At 37.4% G+C, this 20,183-nt stretch overlaps 1 protein-coding gene across 1 annotated transcript in view; it reads right to left on the bottom strand.

The window, feature by feature from the left end:
- LOC139697505 (very long chain fatty acid elongase AAEL008004-like) overlaps positions 1 to 20,183 on the bottom strand; it is a 96,892-nt gene that overhangs the window by 17,787 nt on the left and 58,922 nt on the right. Inside the window, exon 2 of the mRNA XM_071596236.1 lies at positions 4,961 to 5,029. Coding sequence (XP_071452337.1) covers positions 4,961 to 5,021 — 61 coding nt within the window. The 5' untranslated portion in view covers positions 5,022 to 5,029. The remainder of the gene's footprint in view (positions 1 to 4,960; positions 5,030 to 20,183) is intronic.

Here is a 20,183-nt window from a genome sequence, read left to right as displayed (position 1 = left end):
ACGATTCCCATTGATATTTTCCCTGGAATTCCCCGGACAATGATGTCTAGTAAAGAACGAACCAGTCACTTATTCCTTCCTGGATGCGATAACCGGGAGCACGATTCTCGCTTACATATACGAGTATCACAAATATTGTATAGCAGATATCAAACGCATGTACAGAATGTAATCCCGAAAATTGTTTTATTATAATAGGCATATTAGAATATTGCTTTTCTTTTGCGGTTTCCCAGCACCAAAGGTAATCAAATGTGGGATTGCCAAACATGTATATGAATATGATAGAGCTGCCTGTATGCAGGAAAGAAAGGAAAAAATCTCATGCATGCTATGTTTTTGTAACCTATAGAAAATTTAAATTTAGGTCAGAAAATAGGTACAGTTCACGCACCATTAAGAGCATGTGAAAGAATGATTATATTTAAATGAATGAAAAAACACGTGTTAATAACAGGGCAATCTTGCAAACTGTGAACCTCTCTTCATATGAGATTAATAATTAGAAAAAAGCCTCTCCACTAAAATGAAATAGTATGTTTTTCTTCATCGGCATCTTCCAGAAGAATACGTCCTATTCCAATTCAGATATCGAGGAGGAGAAAAAGGAAATTTTGACTCGTCAATTAAGACTCCATACGTTTCATATGAACGTCTCTGTTTCATTTAGATTAATTGCATGTAGGTTTGTTCGCAAAAAAGTAAATAAAATTTCCAACGGTGCACATATTCACCTTGAATTATACTCCAACGTCATTGGCGAACGAGGATTTGCCTCTACTACTTAGAGGCTGAAGAAGGTTTATTCCTACTGTTGCTGCTGCTAAGAAACGTGAATGGACTTGCAGCACTCGAAGTCGTTGTACCACGACGAAGAGGGAGTTCGAATCGTTGGGAGGGAACCGTTGCCGTTTTAACGTTCCTGGGATATTCCTTGGCATTTGGAGAAGTCTGCCATTCCCATAACCAAAAATTCTTCCGTGTAATCTATGCACAATACAAATTATTAAATCTGGAACTCTGAGCAAATGGCGAAAACAGCATCCTGGTCAAATTCAATGTCGCAATCTCCACGACTTCTCGCAAATTCCACGGACTTCAACCGTCAGCCGCTAAAGTGTTCAAAAAGTTTTGCTCTGCTTTGTGATAATTATCCTACAATAACATTCAATAGCTGAAGGGCTAATTCATAACATTGGTTGAATTAAAGCATGCATAATTTAATGATTTTTTTATATTATGAGGTTTTGCCCGCTTGTCTGCATATTTTGCGACCATTTGATCCTTTATTCAATTTATTGTTCGCAATTTCAATTGGTTTTGGATTTTCGCAACCAATTGATGATGTTTGATTGCTACCTTAGTGTATCTGAGGAATTTTGAGTGGGGAAGGGCTTAGGAGGGCCTTCCCTACATTTAGCGCAAAGAAAAATGTTTATAACTACGCACAGAATGGAAGGAAAAATGAAAAGAAGTTGTCCTTGGCATTTATTTCTACGCTCAGGAGGAATTACCCCTTGCTCTTGGATAATAATGTCGCCGATGTTTTGATTAAATGCAAGGATGGAGATGGAAGGCAAGAATATTTATGGGCGTGGAAGCAAGAAAAGGAAGGTGAAGGAAAGGTACAAGTTTCATTTTACGTCGCACAATTCCCTACTCTAAGAGCTGGCACTCCTCCCCAAAGTAATAATTCCCTTGAATTATTTCCTACGCATTTGGACGAAAGACAAGATGGAAAAAGTCCACATTTGCAAATAAACGATTATATCATAAAAGGCGTAATCAAACCTGGTAATCATCGGTTTCAAGCTGTTGGGGAATTTTCACCTTACAGTTATCATTTCTGCGCAGCGAAATGTCGTGCGCTTCAGTCTCATAGAATCGGTATGTGGATGCATAGACATCACTAAATTACCCCTCAACACCACTTACTACCCAACAACACCAACATTTAAATACAGGCAACTTAAGTCTGAGTAAAACGGTTGGCATTGACTAAAGATCGTTTGTTTCACGGAAGTGGAGCAGATTCTCGTATGAAATTTGAGGAGTGGGCGTGTTCGAATCTTTACACATGAAAGGTTTAGTATTTCCGCAGGGTATGATGTGTATGTAGTCTACTCGATATTTCCACCAGATCTATTATTTTGTTTTGCGTTTATAAGATTTTACCTGTTATTATTGTCGACGTTCATCTGACAATAGAAGAGTTAATCTTCGAAACTGTGACATCGAAATTATTAACCTGGTGGGAAACCCGAAAAGACTTCAGATCTTTAACAATATATGTATTTAAGTTAAGAATTCCGTCGGTGCTCAATCAAGAACATAACTTTCAGATCGGAGCTAATAAAAGATTACAGACTGACGTATCCTGCGGCTGTCTGCGGGTATGAGGATTGATGGATCTGCTCCTCTTTTCTGAACCCACTTATATTTTTCAATAACAACTACTGAAAGGTCCATTTAGTCTCCATTAACGACAAATGATCTCTAAATCAGGAGTGAAGAAATAAAAGTAGCCATTTAGTGTTCATTTGAATTAAAATAACCCCTAAATCAAGAGCAAAAAAATAATATTACCCCTTTTTGGGGTAATTACCCGCCTTACTAAAATATTTTACAAAGTAGTCTCAATTTGAATGCGGAAGAGAGCAAAAACTGAATATATATAAATAAAGAAGTGTTACTGGCAGAGAACATCTTACGCAACAACTGCTGAAGGCGTCCGGTAGGGACGCAATTTTGTAATCATTGTCATTAGTGTTTTTTATTGGATCAATTACTCAACTATGTTTTCGCGGTGAAATAAATAAAATGCAAATATAAATTCAAAGCGCTTTAACACTGTAACCTGCGTTGGTTTAATGTCATTTATCTTCCATTTTCACCCTCTTCCGCTATCCCGTAAGCTTCCCAATCTCAATGAGGCAATTAGCTACTTTACCATTTATAAGAATGAAATTTCAAACTAAACAATATTTTCACTAAATTAAAAGTCTCTTGAATGAGCAATTCGAATGAAATCGCCGAAGTTTGCTGACGTCGCGTGTAAATCAAATTACCTTCTACAATTATTGAACAAAATCTGAAAATTGTGAAAATTACTTAGTTTTATACGTCAATATGAGGAAGATCAAGTTTACAGAAATTTGTGCTCATAATATTTCCTTATATTTTAATGGATAAATTTCACAATGTAAAAATCATTCCATGGCCAGGAATTTTTTGTCACGAAATTTATTTTTTTCGTGTATTTTATTACGAAAGGTTATTTTTACCTCGACAGTGTTAGCTGAATTTCTAACTGCCATATTGGACCAATATTTGCGAAGAGATGAATTTGAACTCTACCATCGTAATAATGATTCATAAGTTTGAGCACATAAATTGAATCTGAGCCGCAGTATTTCTATTTTCTGTGTTTCATAGCCTGGGAATCAAAGTCTCCATGCATGGAGCTATGCGCTGCGCATGCGCTATGCGAATATTTACATATGACCGTGTTACAATTATCATAAGTTTGTCCTCTTAGTTGAACCCTTTTTACTATTTCATTCAACGATCCCCTTTGCCGAATAGAAGTTGTTTACCATCTGTCTTGATTTTTTTCCTTTTTTCATTGTTATTGTTTTTAAAAGTAGATATAACCCTCCTAACATACCTTTTCAACATTAAATCTTCATTTCCAGGTATCATATTCATTCCCTTTCATCCAAACTTTTCAATAACTCTTTCTTCTCTAATAGTGGGGCAAAACAGATGATTATGAGTATTAGATTTTGTATTTAATACTATTACATTAATTAGTTATTGTCTAGAAAATAGCAATGAGTAAGCAAGACATTTTCTATCTGACCGTATCATTTGATACGCTATTGTTTCGGAGGTTGAATTGAAAATTACACGTATATGATCAGTACCCGTTCATAACGGATGAATCGTCACTAAACTACAGAGCATTCATTATTAGTAAATCAGTAATTTTCAACGCATTGAAGAGATTCTTCATTCTACTGATTAAATTGAAATTCTGAAAATGAAATGATGAAAATGCTGAAACTAATTGATGAAATATCCTTCATCATTTTTTCTGTTGATGTTTATGTAAAGGGAACAGAAAATTAACTTCAAGAACTATCTGCGAAAATGATACTTGTGACTGGAAAAGAAAGGTCGGAGAAAACCAAAATAATTGATTACTTCTAAGATCAAATTGAGTAGTTCCAGGCGTGATGTGGTGGAATTTTAACTTAACAAAGAAAAGATAATAACAATTTTGCACTTTTTAAGTTTAATAGTACGACCGCGTGTCGATGTATCACATTACCGAAAGGTGATGTAATACATCGAAACGTGGTCGCAGCAGTAAACTTATCTATAGGAAAATTGTTACTATCCTTTCTTTATCATTGCTTCTAAGATGTTCAGTACCACTTAATTAAATATTAATTCACCTTTCAGCATATTTTTGAAGAGTTTAGTAAACATTGATTTATTTATTGTCCACTTCGCTAAATAATGCTTAACGTTGATCTGAGTGAATATTTCACGTTGAAATATCCTGTGATCAACCCACATCTATCTCTATCGATTATCCTCATTTAATATAAATACACACATGTGTATTTAATTTTTTAGGTCCTCGTTTGCAGTCCTACGCCTCCTCTGAGAAATTAGCGCCATAAGTTGCCGAAATCTAACACCAAGCATCTAACACCAAGGCGTTGCTGTTGTGTGATCTTTGATATTTACTGAGCTAAGTTCTTTGTTAATAACTGCTTGGTCTAAGCTATGGGCCATCCATACTCAGGTAATCAGGTGACTTTGAACATGTAGTGCCATCAAACTTTACACTGCTACTATGCAGGCGAGCGTGCCAAGAATCAAGCATATCTCTGACTAGATTTATTCTTTAAAAAATATCAATTTAACGAGTAGTATAATAGATATTTACCGCTTTTCGACTCCATGAACTCTATGTACTGATCCACCACTTGTCCAGCAATCGCCGCCATGGTTGAACCTGAAGGAAGAAAAAAATTGCTTCATTAAATTACCATCATTTCACAAAGTCACATAGATGGCATTATCACAACAATAATCATCCAACTTATATTTTTATCTCCAACTTATATCTTAATAAATGGATTTAACTAGCGTAAAATAAGCAACGATTGATAGAGATTCCTTAGATCCCTCCTGACTTTATCTGATCTTCAACAGGACTAGAGTCACAATTACATTTTGGTATCAAGCTCCTCGAACAGTTTGGATTATCGCTCTTCTTTCAAAAATCTGTGTAATTAGCCAAAATGAAGTAAATTCACACCTATACACTTCATGAATTTGGATTGCATGACACAGTTCTCAGAGCTATAAAACATCGTGTTCATTTAATGATTGCCACGGTAATCTCTTCATGTTGGCGTAGCTTGGAGGCCTCTCTGATACGGAGGTATGTCGATAAAAACAATAAAAGGTTCGCGATTGTTGATTTTTATCAGTTATTTCAAAATATGATGACAATACATTCATTTATTTCATTCACTTTTAGATATTCAAGAATTTCAGCACCACAGATACCCAAGTGCACGTTGCACGTAAACGGAAAGTTTGGATTATCATAAAAAATACGAAAAAAATTAATTTAAGAAAAGTTGATTTTGTCCTTTTTAGCCTGCGTGTGATAGGTTTGAAATCAAAATAAGTGATACTTGAGATGAATCTGAATAAATATCCAAACATTCAAATCACTAACGATTGTTTTTTGAGACGAGTGCATTATTTTTCCAAGTTTCCAGCAAAGTGTGCTCTTGAATGCTTTTATTGGAAATAACCAGTGCACTGATAAAGCAAATGAGGTATTACAATTACTAACCAAATATATGTTGATGAGATGCATCATTTGTAATGCATTGTCTTCCATGACAATGCGCATAAGAATAGTGAATATCACAGCATTTCATTTCTTTCATGTTTAGGATGAAAAAGACTATGCTACCATGATATATAGTAATAGCGTTACAATTCGCTTCAAAGTTCTTTTGCTACCTTCAAATCAAAGTTTACTTAGCGCAATTTTTTAATCATGTACATTCACCTCGATGCTTTTAAGTGACCAACAATCAAGGAAATTAGCTGTGTTGCCACGTTAAAATCCCAAAAAAAATTGCTCGGGAGAAAAAAAAATGAGATTGCATAAAGCGATCCGGACAAAATACGAGCATAATTAGACAATCCATCTGTTTTGAGAACATGACTAATTTCCAGCAATCTTTAGTTAATATCCATTTTAATCACTTGAGGGTGCGATGGCATAATTTGATTTCCTTGTATGATCCCCATGGAAGCTTCATGATTCCAAAAAAAATTGATTTCCTTATATGATCCCCACCTTTTTCAGCAAATGAGATGATGGAGCCACAAATCATCTGTAAAATCTACGCCACGGTCTTCCTTTTCACAACAGGGTGACACACGAAAATCTTCAAATGATCAGGTTCGACCTTGTGAAATCGTTACTTGTACATCGCATTCAAGATAAACAATACATAATCGATTTAAGTTCCAACGCATTCACGTCAATTATTGACCTTGCGCAAATGTTCAATTGGAGAGAAGATCTCTAAAAGGAAATAACTCCCACACGCAAGCATTGAATCACACAAACGGCGTGAGTATAGCCATTAGGGGATGAAAGGAAAACAAATGACGATGGAAAATTTCAAATTTATGCGCGCACGTAAACAGGAAACATGAAGTTAATTCCCGAGGACATATTCGCAAATGCACTTTCATTTGAGCGTGGAATATGCAGACGACAATGTGACAAGATAAAGATCACGGCTGCTGCAATCAATTTTTTATTGGCATTTGATTTTGAACGGAGCGAAACTAAATTAACCATAAGTAAGCATAACTGAAAAATAGAATTGATGTCCAAACGTCCAGACCTGACTTCATCATTCCCACGCGAATGTATGTGAGCGAAAAAGACTGCAAGGTAAACACTGTATTAGCAATGGTATATTATGAACCAGGGGACGCGTAATAGAGTACGATTCAATGGGAATTAACTGCCCATAACTAAGATGCACTGATGTATATGCCTCTCAATTGCAACTCTCCACGAAATATTTTGACGTCTGAGATATCATAATGCAATGAAACGAGAGGAAAAGTCCTGACGTTTTGAAGATTTCATCTAACATTTCAAAATTTCCGGAAGTGGAACACATGAGAAAATACGAAATATGAGACAAGTGGATTCTGTCAGCGGTGAATAGGTTTATACACATTTGAATATGTAAACCTTTATTTTCTTCTAGATTTGAGAAGGAAATTAATATATATTTGGCCTTTTCTAAATATATTTTCTCTTGCTTTTCTCCTCAATTTCATTATCAAAAAATTCACATTGTGTCTACTCCTAGCCGAAGACAAAATACAATTCCTTAGTATCCTTCCATGCAACTAATGTGCGGTATGCTTACTCATCCCATCTTCTCAATCCGCGTTACAACGACTTTAATAATTACATCTGTGTGAGCAATGAATAATAAGTGGTTCCTTCGATTTTAATGATTTTTTTCTGAATGGACATGATTCTTTGCGTTGCAGAAGCATTGCGGAAATGGTTAAAGCAAATCCTATACATTTTGCGATACCCGAATAGTATCGGACTCACATTTAAGTTCACTAATGTATGCTGTTGATTTACAAAATGGGAAAGAACTTCACTTTAATATCCTTGGTAAAACGAACAGTGACGTACCTAAGTGAAGGGAAATGGCCTTCATGGAAATGATTCTGAACACATACATAATTGTTCTCGCCTCATGGCGTGGCTACGACAGCGCTGACATTCTATTGAAAAAACAAGGACTCGTATCGTAGTGGGCTAACAGTAGATCGATTCATGAAAATCTCCAGTCATGGCCATGAAAGGTAAGGCTCGAGGGCCCGGAAAATCCTCCAATTCAAAAAGATGTGCGCGGAACGGGGAAGTACGTCCTTGGCTATTACGTAGGCGGAATAAAACCAGCGATTACGGTGCGCTTTGCTCCATTATGAACGCCTAAGATCCTGACATGAAGCCCTATTGAAATTAATGAATGACGGAGGTAAGATGACGGCAGACTCCCAACGGCTACGCAGCACTTTCTCTGGGAATGGTGATGTGGTCTGTATCCGATCACGGAAGAATTTTTTTTAGAATGAGATAGAGTGCAGGCGGCGAGAGTAGGTGGCATTTCCGGAAAATTACGGGGCAGAAATTTGTTTTGATTGTCAGGTGTTATGAAGCCTTGACCTATTTTGCAACGGATGCAGCTTTTGGCCGTGACAACGGAAAAGGAATACGTGACTTCTCCGGGGAAGTAAATTAGTACTAAGGTTCTCGTCACAATGACTCTCTAATTCGAACCATCCGACGAACATCTAACAATCATTTCCGTCCACGTGTGTTAAAATGAAATTCATTGAAAGTATAGCATCATCGTAAAGTAGTGGAGCTGCATGCGAAGCAAATTTTTCCCGAGGATTCAGCTTTTCCACATAAAGAAACTGCTGAAATTATTTGGTCATCGCTTAAGAAAAACTATTTCAAACTACATTTACGCATACGATAACCTGGAAGTTACTTGGGTGCGTGGCAAAGGGGTGATTATACAACAGTCGTGTAGCAAATATAAGTCTTGACATAAATGTTGGTAACTACTGGAGAAATTAAAATAACTCAAATATATAATTAATTTTGACAACAGCTTAAATGTAAAATGGCAATGTTTATAATAATTCTCTGCGCATGCGAGACAATATGCTAGTTTGTGTTAGATACAATAAACTAAGAGTTTGATAAAATAATGGCTTCACCCTAGGCTACTTAGCACAAAAAAACTATAGGCATAAGCTAGCTTTGGGTTGTTAAAATATAAAACTAAATGTGAACTAGGAACATAAACAGTATGGATTACACTTTTATGCTCATGAGTTACTTATTTGAGCCAACAAATTATGTTACACTTTTTGAAGAATTTCAACAGAAGGAATTGCCAATTCATAACAAATCTATGAAAATTCATCGTTGGCATTTCCCTTAACCAAGTCTCACCAAGTGAGTTAGGCCTATTAGGAATATGGAGAGATCACTATCAAATATCAAATATGTTTTGGATTTTAGCATAAAAATCATTTAGTTCTCTTCGCACAGGTAGAAAAAACCGCTGACCCCGATTTTTATTGAAAGATGAAATGAAAAAGTAATAGATTTACAAATAAAATAATAGCATAAAAATCTAATCAAGGGAATTTTCAACAACTTACTTCAATTTTCAAATATTACCCTCAGTTTCACCGTGAAAGTATTTTATACCGTGAAAAGTTTCGTGCATTTAAAATTTGCTTGCGCTTGGGAAATAGAGATTCTCAGACTTCGAAAATTTAAATGAACTCCAGAAATGAACCAACCTACACAAATATTTCATAATTTTCAATCCATCGGAATATCTTCTGTAACTTAATGATTTATTACTAATTTCTACAATCAAAGTGATGAATTTTCCATTTTGTGATGATCATCATCATGTCCTCACTATTTTAACCCTTTACGAAAATGAGTATTTACGAAAACGAGCATACATCATCATAAAATTTGTCAAGTCTTCCGTTGAACCTTTTATCTGTCACGGCTCAGAGAAGAAACGGGTGATTTGGCAACGATTTCGTTTTCCTTGCGAAAAACTCTCGTCCAATTTGGCGTCTTCGAGGCGGACCATCAATGTTTCATAATTCCAACCCAGAAATGACCTAAAACGTACGACTCGACCAGAGGCAAAAAAGCAAGATGTGGAGGAACGCATCACAAAGGAGCTCTGGGTCCGTCTCTTTCGCTATTACCTACCGTACTCAGGCGTTTCATCATAATTTTAACAGCGTGCGTGACTCGCCACGGAAGGTGCAACAGGACCCACCATGTGTGTGTGTGGAGGATTTTTCGCGCGAGGCCTTTGTCAAAATGTTACTCTCCCCCCCGCTCCCGCTTGCCCGCAAGCAGGAGCGATATCGAAAACAAAAGTCGAATACATTTCTCCACCTGCTTCCTCCTCCGCTATCCCACCCTCCCGCTAAGTAGGTCCATCCCAGGCCTCCCTCCCCTATCTCCGCATCTTCCCACACCGATGAATAATAGGCTGCAAGCCGCGCTCGGAGGGGGCGGGCACCGCTCTCGGCCCACGCGCGTCCGAAGTCGGCCGTCTTCATTTCCGCGGTGGATCAGACGACCACGCGCTCTACGTTCCCTCGCCAATCCTCCTCCCTTTGGGGTCGCCTTAGTGCCCTCCTTTCCACAACCCCACAATACCATGGGTCAGGCGGGCGATCCCAGAGGGCGTCGGGTCCCATACGTTAATCTGCCGGCGAGCAGGATAGCCGCCCACGATCGATAATAATCTTCGCCCACCTTCACGCACAGAACAATTTCGTGATGGGTGAAGAGAACTTTGTTCCCCTCGTCGTTAGCGAGGAAGAGGAGTAGGGAAGGAAGGAGATTCCTCTGCGTTCCTTTCATTGATCCCGACCCACTTCCTCGTGATCTTACCGTCGATGCGTGAATTTATATTTAGCTCATAACGTTTTAATGCACTGCCGTACATTGTTTCATCCGGCCCCGTGGAGAGCTAGGTATATATTCTATTGATGTGTCGAGGCGAGCTAGTTTAAGCTGCTATTGTATTAATACTCCTGAGCCGAGGTGGGATCGTCCTAGAGGTGAGTATGACTTGAATCGAATGGAAGTGGAACCGTAATACAGTGGACGAAAAGGTCGCTGGGCGCGGCTGGCAAGAAGATATTGTGAGATGTGGAGTAGAATGGTCACCTGATTTTCAGGTTTCCATATGATTGAATTAATTTGGAAAAATCACAGCTAGACGTGGTGAGGCAAGGTGGTATTCTCAGACCGATTATAATAGTGTGAACGGAAATGTAAATTTTACAAAAAGAGGCCGCATTTAGATGACATAAAAAGGTTCTTTATCGAGTAAAAAATAATTCTGAATTTATTTAGCTACCTTATCTTACTTTCAATTCAAGTACATTCTTTTCCTTAAGTTGTTAATTTTAATGTTTTTTGGGTAATATTGGTTGGTGTGAAAATACGCAATGAAGAAAGTGATGGTGGTAAATGGCGAGAATTCGACGAAAATAAAGTCCATTAAATACGAATTCGATTGCAATTTCAAGACCTATTTAAACTAAAAAAATCAGTGAAGATAACTAAATATTAGTAGATGCACTTGCATTAGGGTAAATCATAGAAATACAGATACGAACTCATGAACGGATAACTAACGCGGTATTTCTACATATTGCCACTTGCCTATTTAGATAAAATAATTCAAAGATCGATTTCTAAATGTCACATATGGTTTCTATCGTGTGCCAATCAATTTTCCAGTCTTCAATGCCAAATAAACTGCAAACGTAGGGTGAATTCGCAAACAGAGGTCTTTGACAAACGATGATACAATATGCTTGCGAAATATGAAACGTGGTATCGTTAGAATATTGAGGTCATACGTTTGCCATTAAGGTAGGATATTATTTTTCATCAATAACAATTGTGGAAACCAAAATATTGTTAACCTGTAGATAAATCTAATAGAGCGTAATTTAGTTCTTCATTTTCATGTATTTCATTTTAATATGGCTTTCAACAGGCTTCAAAAAATGAAGGTGTCTACTCACAAACAAGTAAATTTCAATGTAGTGCCAGCATCGCATAATAAATACTCAGTTGAATACATAGCCGAAATATGCGTGAAAAACGTGTCATTAACGGGTTAAGCCAGTAAATTTGAGTATTTATTACTTCCTAACTTTTACGATTCTACTAAAGCAATACCAGAAATAAAAAAGAAATGGGAATTTTTTTTGGAACTGGAAATTATTACCAGGAAATTTACGACTCCGGTACATTTTAAGCATTGAATAGGGCAATTTACGTATTTGCTATTCGGAAATAACTGAAAAAAGTTACAAAATATACAAATATCGATGCCGAAATTCTACAATGATATCTTAAAAAATTGCCGAGGTGCAACCCTTAGCCTTTTGGTACAAGCTTATCTACTCTGGCGAGCTACTGGGAAACGCGTTATGAATGGAAGAAATATCCCTGAGGGAAGGAGGGCGTTATGATGACTGATTAAAATTAAATTACATCCAACCCTTTTAAAATTGAAGTTGGCCATTAAAAAATATTCATGAGCCATAAACCTTATGGCGTCGCATAACATGTCCTCATGTGTCGACATTATCGCGGAAACGGAAACCAATGCTAAAACCATCCCAGTTTTGTCAAAAATTCTCCTCCCATTCTTCACTCAAACAACTGTTTAGTTGGATTTCGGTGAACCCTTCTCCAGTCCCACCATCTCCTCTTCGGACGACCACCACGTCCGGATTTAGAGAGAAGTGCGGTCACTGATTTTTTTATGAAGGTTTTCATCGGCTCTTGACCGGACCGGAGTTTTTTCATGCCAACGGCTCCGGACGTCGCTTAAGTAAGCAAATTCCTGAGGTTTTGAAGGGTACTTGTAGCTTCGAGGTTGTGTGTCACTGTGCTACTCGGCCACCTGGCACACGTCTTACCACGCCGTATGGACCGACCCGAATGAAAGCATGGGGCGAACGCCGAGGCAGCATCATCTATGGAGTGGCTGCTTCTCAAGTCAATGGGCAGGAAAAAAATGGAGACTTAAGGGGTTAAAAGAGGTAAAAGTTCAAATTCACAACAATGGCTCTTTTTGTTTCCTAGAAACCTTGATGCAGAGGACAATGGTTGTCACATACTTAAAATCACCCGTTTAAAGTGCTTGAAAAATATTTTTTTTGGTCGGTAGCATAATGGATATAGTGATGAGAACTGTGTATTTATATAAAATTGTTCTTAATAAGTTCTGAAAATTTTTACTAATTCAAACTTCCTCATTCTTAATTTTTTCGGTGCAGCTTATTTCTAGCATTATTTTCTTAGTCCACATTTCAAACCATTGAACCTCTCGTTGGATGTATTCAATTTGAAGTTTAGCATTTTTTATTTGAAGTTTAATACGCATACAGAAGCTCATTTAGCACCTTCACTCCGTTAATTATTAACGAACTCTTATCAGTTTTCCTTCTCTAACATCATTTTTTTCTTTCTTTCATTATAGTTTTTTCACTCTTTTCCAATTGTGCTCCTTGCAAATAAACGATAATAGTGAAATTTATTTCACGCGCCGGGTTCCCCAATGAAATAGTTTCGCCGGCACGATGCGTTCAAAAATGGAATGAGTTTATCTCGTAAATTGTAGTAAAGTTCGGAACTTTCCCTCAATGGTTACCGCATCTATTTAACCTTTATTACCATTTCTTAAAAATAGATTATCACCAACCAGATTGTCTATTCTGAAAATAAAATTATTTTGGATTGAGAATGACACATTTATCTGAAGATTTCTCTATTGTTTACTACTGTAATAGGTCGACGGAGATATTAATTTACGAATTTGTCATGATCTCTTAACTCCGAGGCCGTAGCTCCCGTATTTATCACAAGGAAGGTATCTCTTACCTTCCAATTTGTAATTCGGACACAATTAGGCGTAGGAAAACCCCAGCACTGAGAAACGCTACGTTATTTCAGTTAATTAATAGAGCCACAAGATTCCCTTCTCACGCAGAGTGGGTTAAATTAAGTTAATTTCAGAGTTTTCTTTCTCTTCTAAATAGTTCCTTCCTGCCGTTATGAATCAATTATCGGAGCTATTTGTGAAAACTATCCTAAATAGCTTCCTAAGCCAAACGGGGCCATGTCACGGACGAAGAACGGTTTCCCTCATTCTTTCTTTGCCTGCAGCTCTTTTCCTCGAGCCTAAAAATTAATCACATACCTTAAGTTGAATAAGTCAAGTTTCAAAATGATTGCAGGTATCATTTAGCTGTCCATTCTTTTACTGGCTGTATCTGAAACTGATATATAGATATCAGTAAGTATTTACAACTCTGAGGGAGTAATACGGGTAAGATATATTTTAATATACTTCTTTATTCTATCTTCTTAATTTTTTAAAAGTATTTGAGAGCCATCTGAATGTTTTAAGCCATCATCTAATAAAATTCATCGTGTCTCTATTCCATTCGTTTTCAATAGATTACTTCCGGGAATTTCTTCGCGCCAACGTATCCTGAGATCTAAGCTGTAGATGACTTAATACTCTTTTCGACAGCCTTTTCCCAAAATGATAATTATACTTTGATCTCAATGTATGTGTCATTAGTGACCAGTAGCCAGTCAATCATGCCAATGCTATGGATGGAAGAAAATTCGTAAAGAGAGTGCCTCGACGTAGAACCCGGTCATTCCGTTGCGTTTTTTTTCTGTCTCTCGGAGGAGGGCGAGAAGATCCGTACGGAGTCGAAAAAAGAAAATGCGAAAAATTGAGTGATCAGAAATAAGAAAAATGCGTTAACCCGGGCGAGCGAGCGAGCAACGCTCCGCCGCCGTCCTTCCCCTCAACACGTGCCCCTCTGTCCCAGTGACCTCCTCAACCTGCCGAATCCCCCCCTACCTCGCCCCCAAAACAACCCACCATCCAAATCCCTCGAATCAGTTCTTCCATCACTGCACGCCCCGTCTCCGCATCCAATCCTTTCCCACCCACTCAAACCACCGTGGGATTCCCTCTCCTCCTTCTTCTCCTTCTCCCCCACCCCTCTCCACACCGAGCAGCTCCCATCCGGACCCCCGCCCCAACCTCCGAGATACAATTGTATTTCGGGTTCCGTTTTCTTCTTTCTCCCCATCCAAACCCTCACCTTCCACCCCATACCAGATCTGTTGCCCTTCTCTCCAGTCGTGCGTACGTATTTGCCATGTTTCGCGGGTTTTTTTCCGCTCATCCGCCATTTCGGATGCACTCCCTTACCGGCGAGCGCACTCGAGAGCTCCGTCTCTGTTTTCACATATATTTTTTACAATTGTCTCCCTCCCGATTATACACTTCGCTTTCGGCCAAAGGAGTAAGTCGAGGTTCAAAGAAACTGAATGCTCAGTCGTCGAAGTGCAGCCTGGCGACTTCCAAAAAAAGAGTTCTACTTTCAACTTTTCGTGGCATTCGCCCTTCTCCAAAAGTAAAACTCATTTCATGCTCGTTCTCCGAATCGAGTTTCTCCCCCTCTAATCCCGCGCCACTCCATCTCCAAAAACACATCTAGAACTGCGCGGGATAAGATCCCTGATACGTAAGAGCAGAAATCGATTTAGGCAAGACCGTCTTTTTCACTAACGTTGAAAATACATTTAAATAGCAAATTAAAAGACTGACTGTGCTTTTTAACCCACGTCCATCCCAAATATGACCCAATCATCGATATTTATTCGACAATATTGTTTTATATATGCAATAGATGAAATCATCACCCGCTGTCACAGTAAAATAATGACCTTCTATTCTGAATATGATAGTTCAAAAGATAAACACCATACCTCTTTGCGTATCCGTAGAGTTTTAATAAACTCTTTGAAGTGACTTTAAATTTGCTGCCATTAATGAAACAGTTGTTTTACGTGACTTTATCCCATATAAGACTGAGCCTAAAATGTTGTTCAAGACAAATTTCATCGACATTTTTCTAACAGAATTGAAGTTGAGTGACATGTGGAAGATGACCGACAGACAACTGGAAGCAATAGCTAAAACCCACCATGCTCGAACCTCATGTCTCGCTCTTTATTACAAAATTATCTTCCTAGGAGTGAGTTTAGGAGGAAATAACAGAAAATAAATCAGTTTTTAAGTAGCAGTCGGAAGTATTTTGACTTCAGGAAAGTCAGCGTATAAATAGACAAATTTCATTGATGGCCAATTATAGTTATAATATGACATTATTATTTTTCATTACCTGTTACCTATAAACCCTTTGTTTGTCTGCGATTTCAAACAAAGGAAGAATATAACCTCTGTGATAAAGAATCGGGACTTCACTATTTTTTCGGACCATATTTATGCCATGGGCACTTTACTTTCCGTTCAGCTATCATTACGCTAGCCAAAGGTCCGCATAAGCTTGTTGTTTAATCAAGCCATGTCGGAATGAGTTTTATTTGCTCCTCGAATACCTGCCTTTTACAAATATTTCCTACCTCTGTTTTTACATTTGCTTACAGCTAAATTATGCGTCGTCTGGAAACTCATACCCGGTTTGAAAATCGATTATATTTAATTGGTTTCCGATTAAAAATCTCCGCTACTGAAATGAAAGGAAAGAGTTTCAAATTGCCTAACATCACGTTTGTCCACTCTTGCTTTCATGCAAACGATCTCGTCTGGTAAACTAAAATCAAATTTCTCCCTCTATTTACGATCCCAGAGATATACAGTTTCAATTTACTCATAATTTAATGAAATTTCGGGGATGAAAAGCCTTAACCACTCTTTCATGATGTTTTATTCAGAATACTAAGATGAATTAGCATAAAGAAGTTAACGCTCATCTTCAGCAACAAGCCTCTTTATGTAATGTTAAAACAAGGGAAAATCAGAAAAGTCAGGCTCCTCACCGAGAAAGAATTTTGATTTTCCACTGAACGGTATTTTCATAAATGGTGCATTATTTTTTTACCATTTACTTTAATTATATCATGTGCGTTATGAAAGTTATCTTGTGTACTACAAAGTACGCTCAACTGAAGTGGATACTAGCCTGGTGTTAAAACCGCATGGATTGCTGATTTCTTCGTGAAAAAACAGACGTTTATCGTTTAACGGCTTTCATATTTCTACTAGCAGCTAACGGATAAAAAAATTTCAGATGTAACACGAACACAATTCAAATCGAGTAATTACCAGAAACACAACTTTCAAAATCGAGCTCCGAAGTTTCAGAACAAGCAGATCCTTTTCAAAGAATAAAAAATGCTTAACATATCTCTGCACACGTAGCCTGCCATTTTCTTTAGGGCTATTCTCACGACGCGTTCAGTGTAGCAGAAGTAGAATGCATAAAAAAGTTGAAAATGTTACTAGGGGAACATTGCAGATCATATCAAGACGTGAAGTAAAACTGAAGGTGAAGAGAAGGGAACAACTTTCCATGCCTAGAATCTGGTCCAAAAATCAGGTTTTAATATTTAGGCTAAAGGTGCGCCGTCAACTCCACCTCCGCTCCTTACAAACCAGATGGACGAAGGAAAAGCAGCAGGTAGCGTTAGTGTCATCGTAATTTATACTTACCGATGTAGTACTCGAGATAGGCCAAGGAGATGAACTTCAACCATGGAAACTATTGCATAACGTCATTAGTATTGACTAATGACTGACATGTGCCATTTTATTATTTAGAAATAAATAATTTTTTTATTCTTGGATTTTTTAATTAACGTGTCAGCCGTCTGTGAAATATTAAGAAAATACAGTTGCTGGCACCACACTGGATGACTGCTACTTGCGAACAGAACATTTTCAGATTCATTTAAATCATCAATGATTTTTTTTTATCGTGATAAATCATGATTATCGAGAATCATTTCCTTCAATATATGCTAGAGCAAAATTTTAAACATTTTACTGGAAATGTATTTGAAAATTATAATAGGTAGACCTTTGAAAATACTAACAGATGCTTTACACGAAGAGAAATATGTCGATGCCTCACCATCTCGAATGCCACGCCAAGAAATGAAAGTGACCACCGATTACGAAACCTGTAAATTTTTCCTAATGAAATCAGTTGTTCATTCATCATGCCATGAGATATGTGTTTACAAAACGCTGACACCACGCATCTTTGTCATTGTGACTCATTCACTTGAATGTTGACACAGGTCTCAAAAATTCCAGCGGAAGAATGAATACATATATATTTAATACTATGTACTTCCATAATTGATATGAAAATTTAAAAATGAAAAAAAAGCAATAATAGAATAGTGCGGAATGGGTCCAAATGAGTCTAAGAATAGTACTCGAAGCCAATTTGACTACGAGTATACGATCATTATGTAAATTAACTCAGTAAGACAAGAAACTGAGCGAACGGGCTCCTATTTGAAAAATAATTTTATTCATTTGGATTTTTAATAAGTCTTGTCGAGAGGCTTTTCATCAAATCTCTTCAAATGCAAAAATCTAACAGAAATAATCATGAATAAACGATACTAAGATACGTTGCAAAGCTTTAATTCTTTCGTGTGCTTCAATAATAGAAAAAGTTTCCTTTTCCCAGGTCCTTAAGTACCTAAATGCGGCCATAAATGAAAATGTTGTATTCCTGGAAGATTCCAAAGAAACTGCGGGAGATGCTGCAACAGTAACTTTTAACGGAGTATTCGGCTAATGTGTATTTCAAAATGCAAAAGTCATTCGCCTTGACCAGGTCTTTTTCAATCGTCATATACTTTTAATATTTAGGAACGGGCTAAAGATTCTTTTTGAGTGGAGAGTAATATGTATATGTTAGGGAGAGGGTTGTATCAAGAATATTTTGAGGGTGATGGATAAACTGTTTAATTCAAAATGAGTTATAAATATAATAATTACTTATCCCATCAACAAGTGCTGAAATGGTTACCATCCCTTAATCTTTGATTACTTATTGAAAGGAAATTGGTAGGAGTTTTCGATCTAAGAATGCAAGACCCGGAGATTTGATTGTAAGAGGTGTGTTGGTGACGAGAATGAGTCAATGACGAAAAAATATGCAATAGATAATGTTACGGAAGGATAAATTGAAGGAAAGGGTTTTTGGCATCAGATGTCTAACTTAATGTAATCGCAGGCGATCGTTAAGAAAAATAACTCTTTTGTTATTGGTCCGGTTTTCCCTTCATGCGTTTGATCTAATATGTGGATTTCGGAATTCGTACGGTTCCACAAGTCCCATCGTTCCAGTAGGCGGAGGCGGTAGGATTGGAGCCCGCGCCATACCGTCGCGCCCCATTTCCTCGTCATTTCGACCGTGGGAGGAACTAAGACGGTTAAACGATGGCGAGGGAACAAACGATCCTGGACCTATGAAATTCAGCCCAGAGCCTTGATTCCTCAACTTTTCGAACCATTCGTTGCGAGAGAAGAGATGGTTTTCTAGGTCAAATTCGACGAATAATTAAAAAAATACGCATATTTAATCGTGCGTTCCATCTCATTATTTCCATGTGCATGCATCTTTCAAATTTCATTTATTGCAGTAGACTGGGGAGGGATTCCGTTCGTATTCGGCTCCCAAGGGAGATGAAAATCAGGGCACGGAGATCCTCTTACTCTTTCCACATGACCGGATATTCAGGAACCTTCATCTTTTGTTTTTTCTTTTATAATTTTTCTGAATTACGGTACAAAATAAAAATTAAACTAATCGTAACACTTTAGCTATTCACTCATCGGAGCTACCGATTTTCAGTACTTTATTCCAACTACCGATGTTTCGCGTTTTGAATTTATTTTATCTATTTATAAAACGTGCTGTTCTGACGTACGTATATAACTTGTACTTTAATCATTCCAATCATCTACTCAGTGAGGACGTCCAAAGTTTGTCTTGGGATAGAGAAAAAAACATGTAATGCATACTCTCCATAAAACTATTGCAGATGCTTAAGTTACGTCTACAAAATAGCCTACAAGTCGGCGTAAAGGTGTGTGCCGGTGGTATCGTAAGGCACCAGCTATTAGTTTATACTACTATTAGTTTATATATGCATTTGAATATATACTAGCGCATATACAAAAAAGTTCTTACAAATATATTCATACCTACATACATAATGCATTAGTTGACCAAATCGTTCATTGATTGCCTTTAATAAAATATATCCGGGTGAATGGGTTCGATTTTGTTACGTTTACGTATCTTGCGAGGGAAGAATGAATATTTGAATCTGCCGGTGACGGTGTCTCTGTACCTTCTCAAAAGTATCTTATCTTTCCGGCTATTTTCAGTAATCAGGGGTCTCCCAACCTGATTTCACCAACATTCCCGTCACGCCCACTTTCTTCTCGTAATAAGTTTTAATAAATCTTGCGGATTGTCTCTGAATCTTTTTGAATTCCTGAACTAAAATTTTCCCCATGGTCCAAAATACTTCTTTCATTATTACTATAATGATCATTAATTGTTATGAATAATGCCATTACAGC

This window comes from Hetaerina americana, unplaced genomic scaffold (genome assembly GCF_022747635.1).
Source record: "Hetaerina americana unplaced genomic scaffold, ioHetAmer1.1.p SCAF_79, whole genome shotgun sequence".
NCBI lineage: Eukaryota > Metazoa > Arthropoda > Insecta > Odonata > Calopterygidae > Hetaerina > Hetaerina americana.
This window is presented reverse-complemented; position numbering and strand designations above follow the sequence as displayed.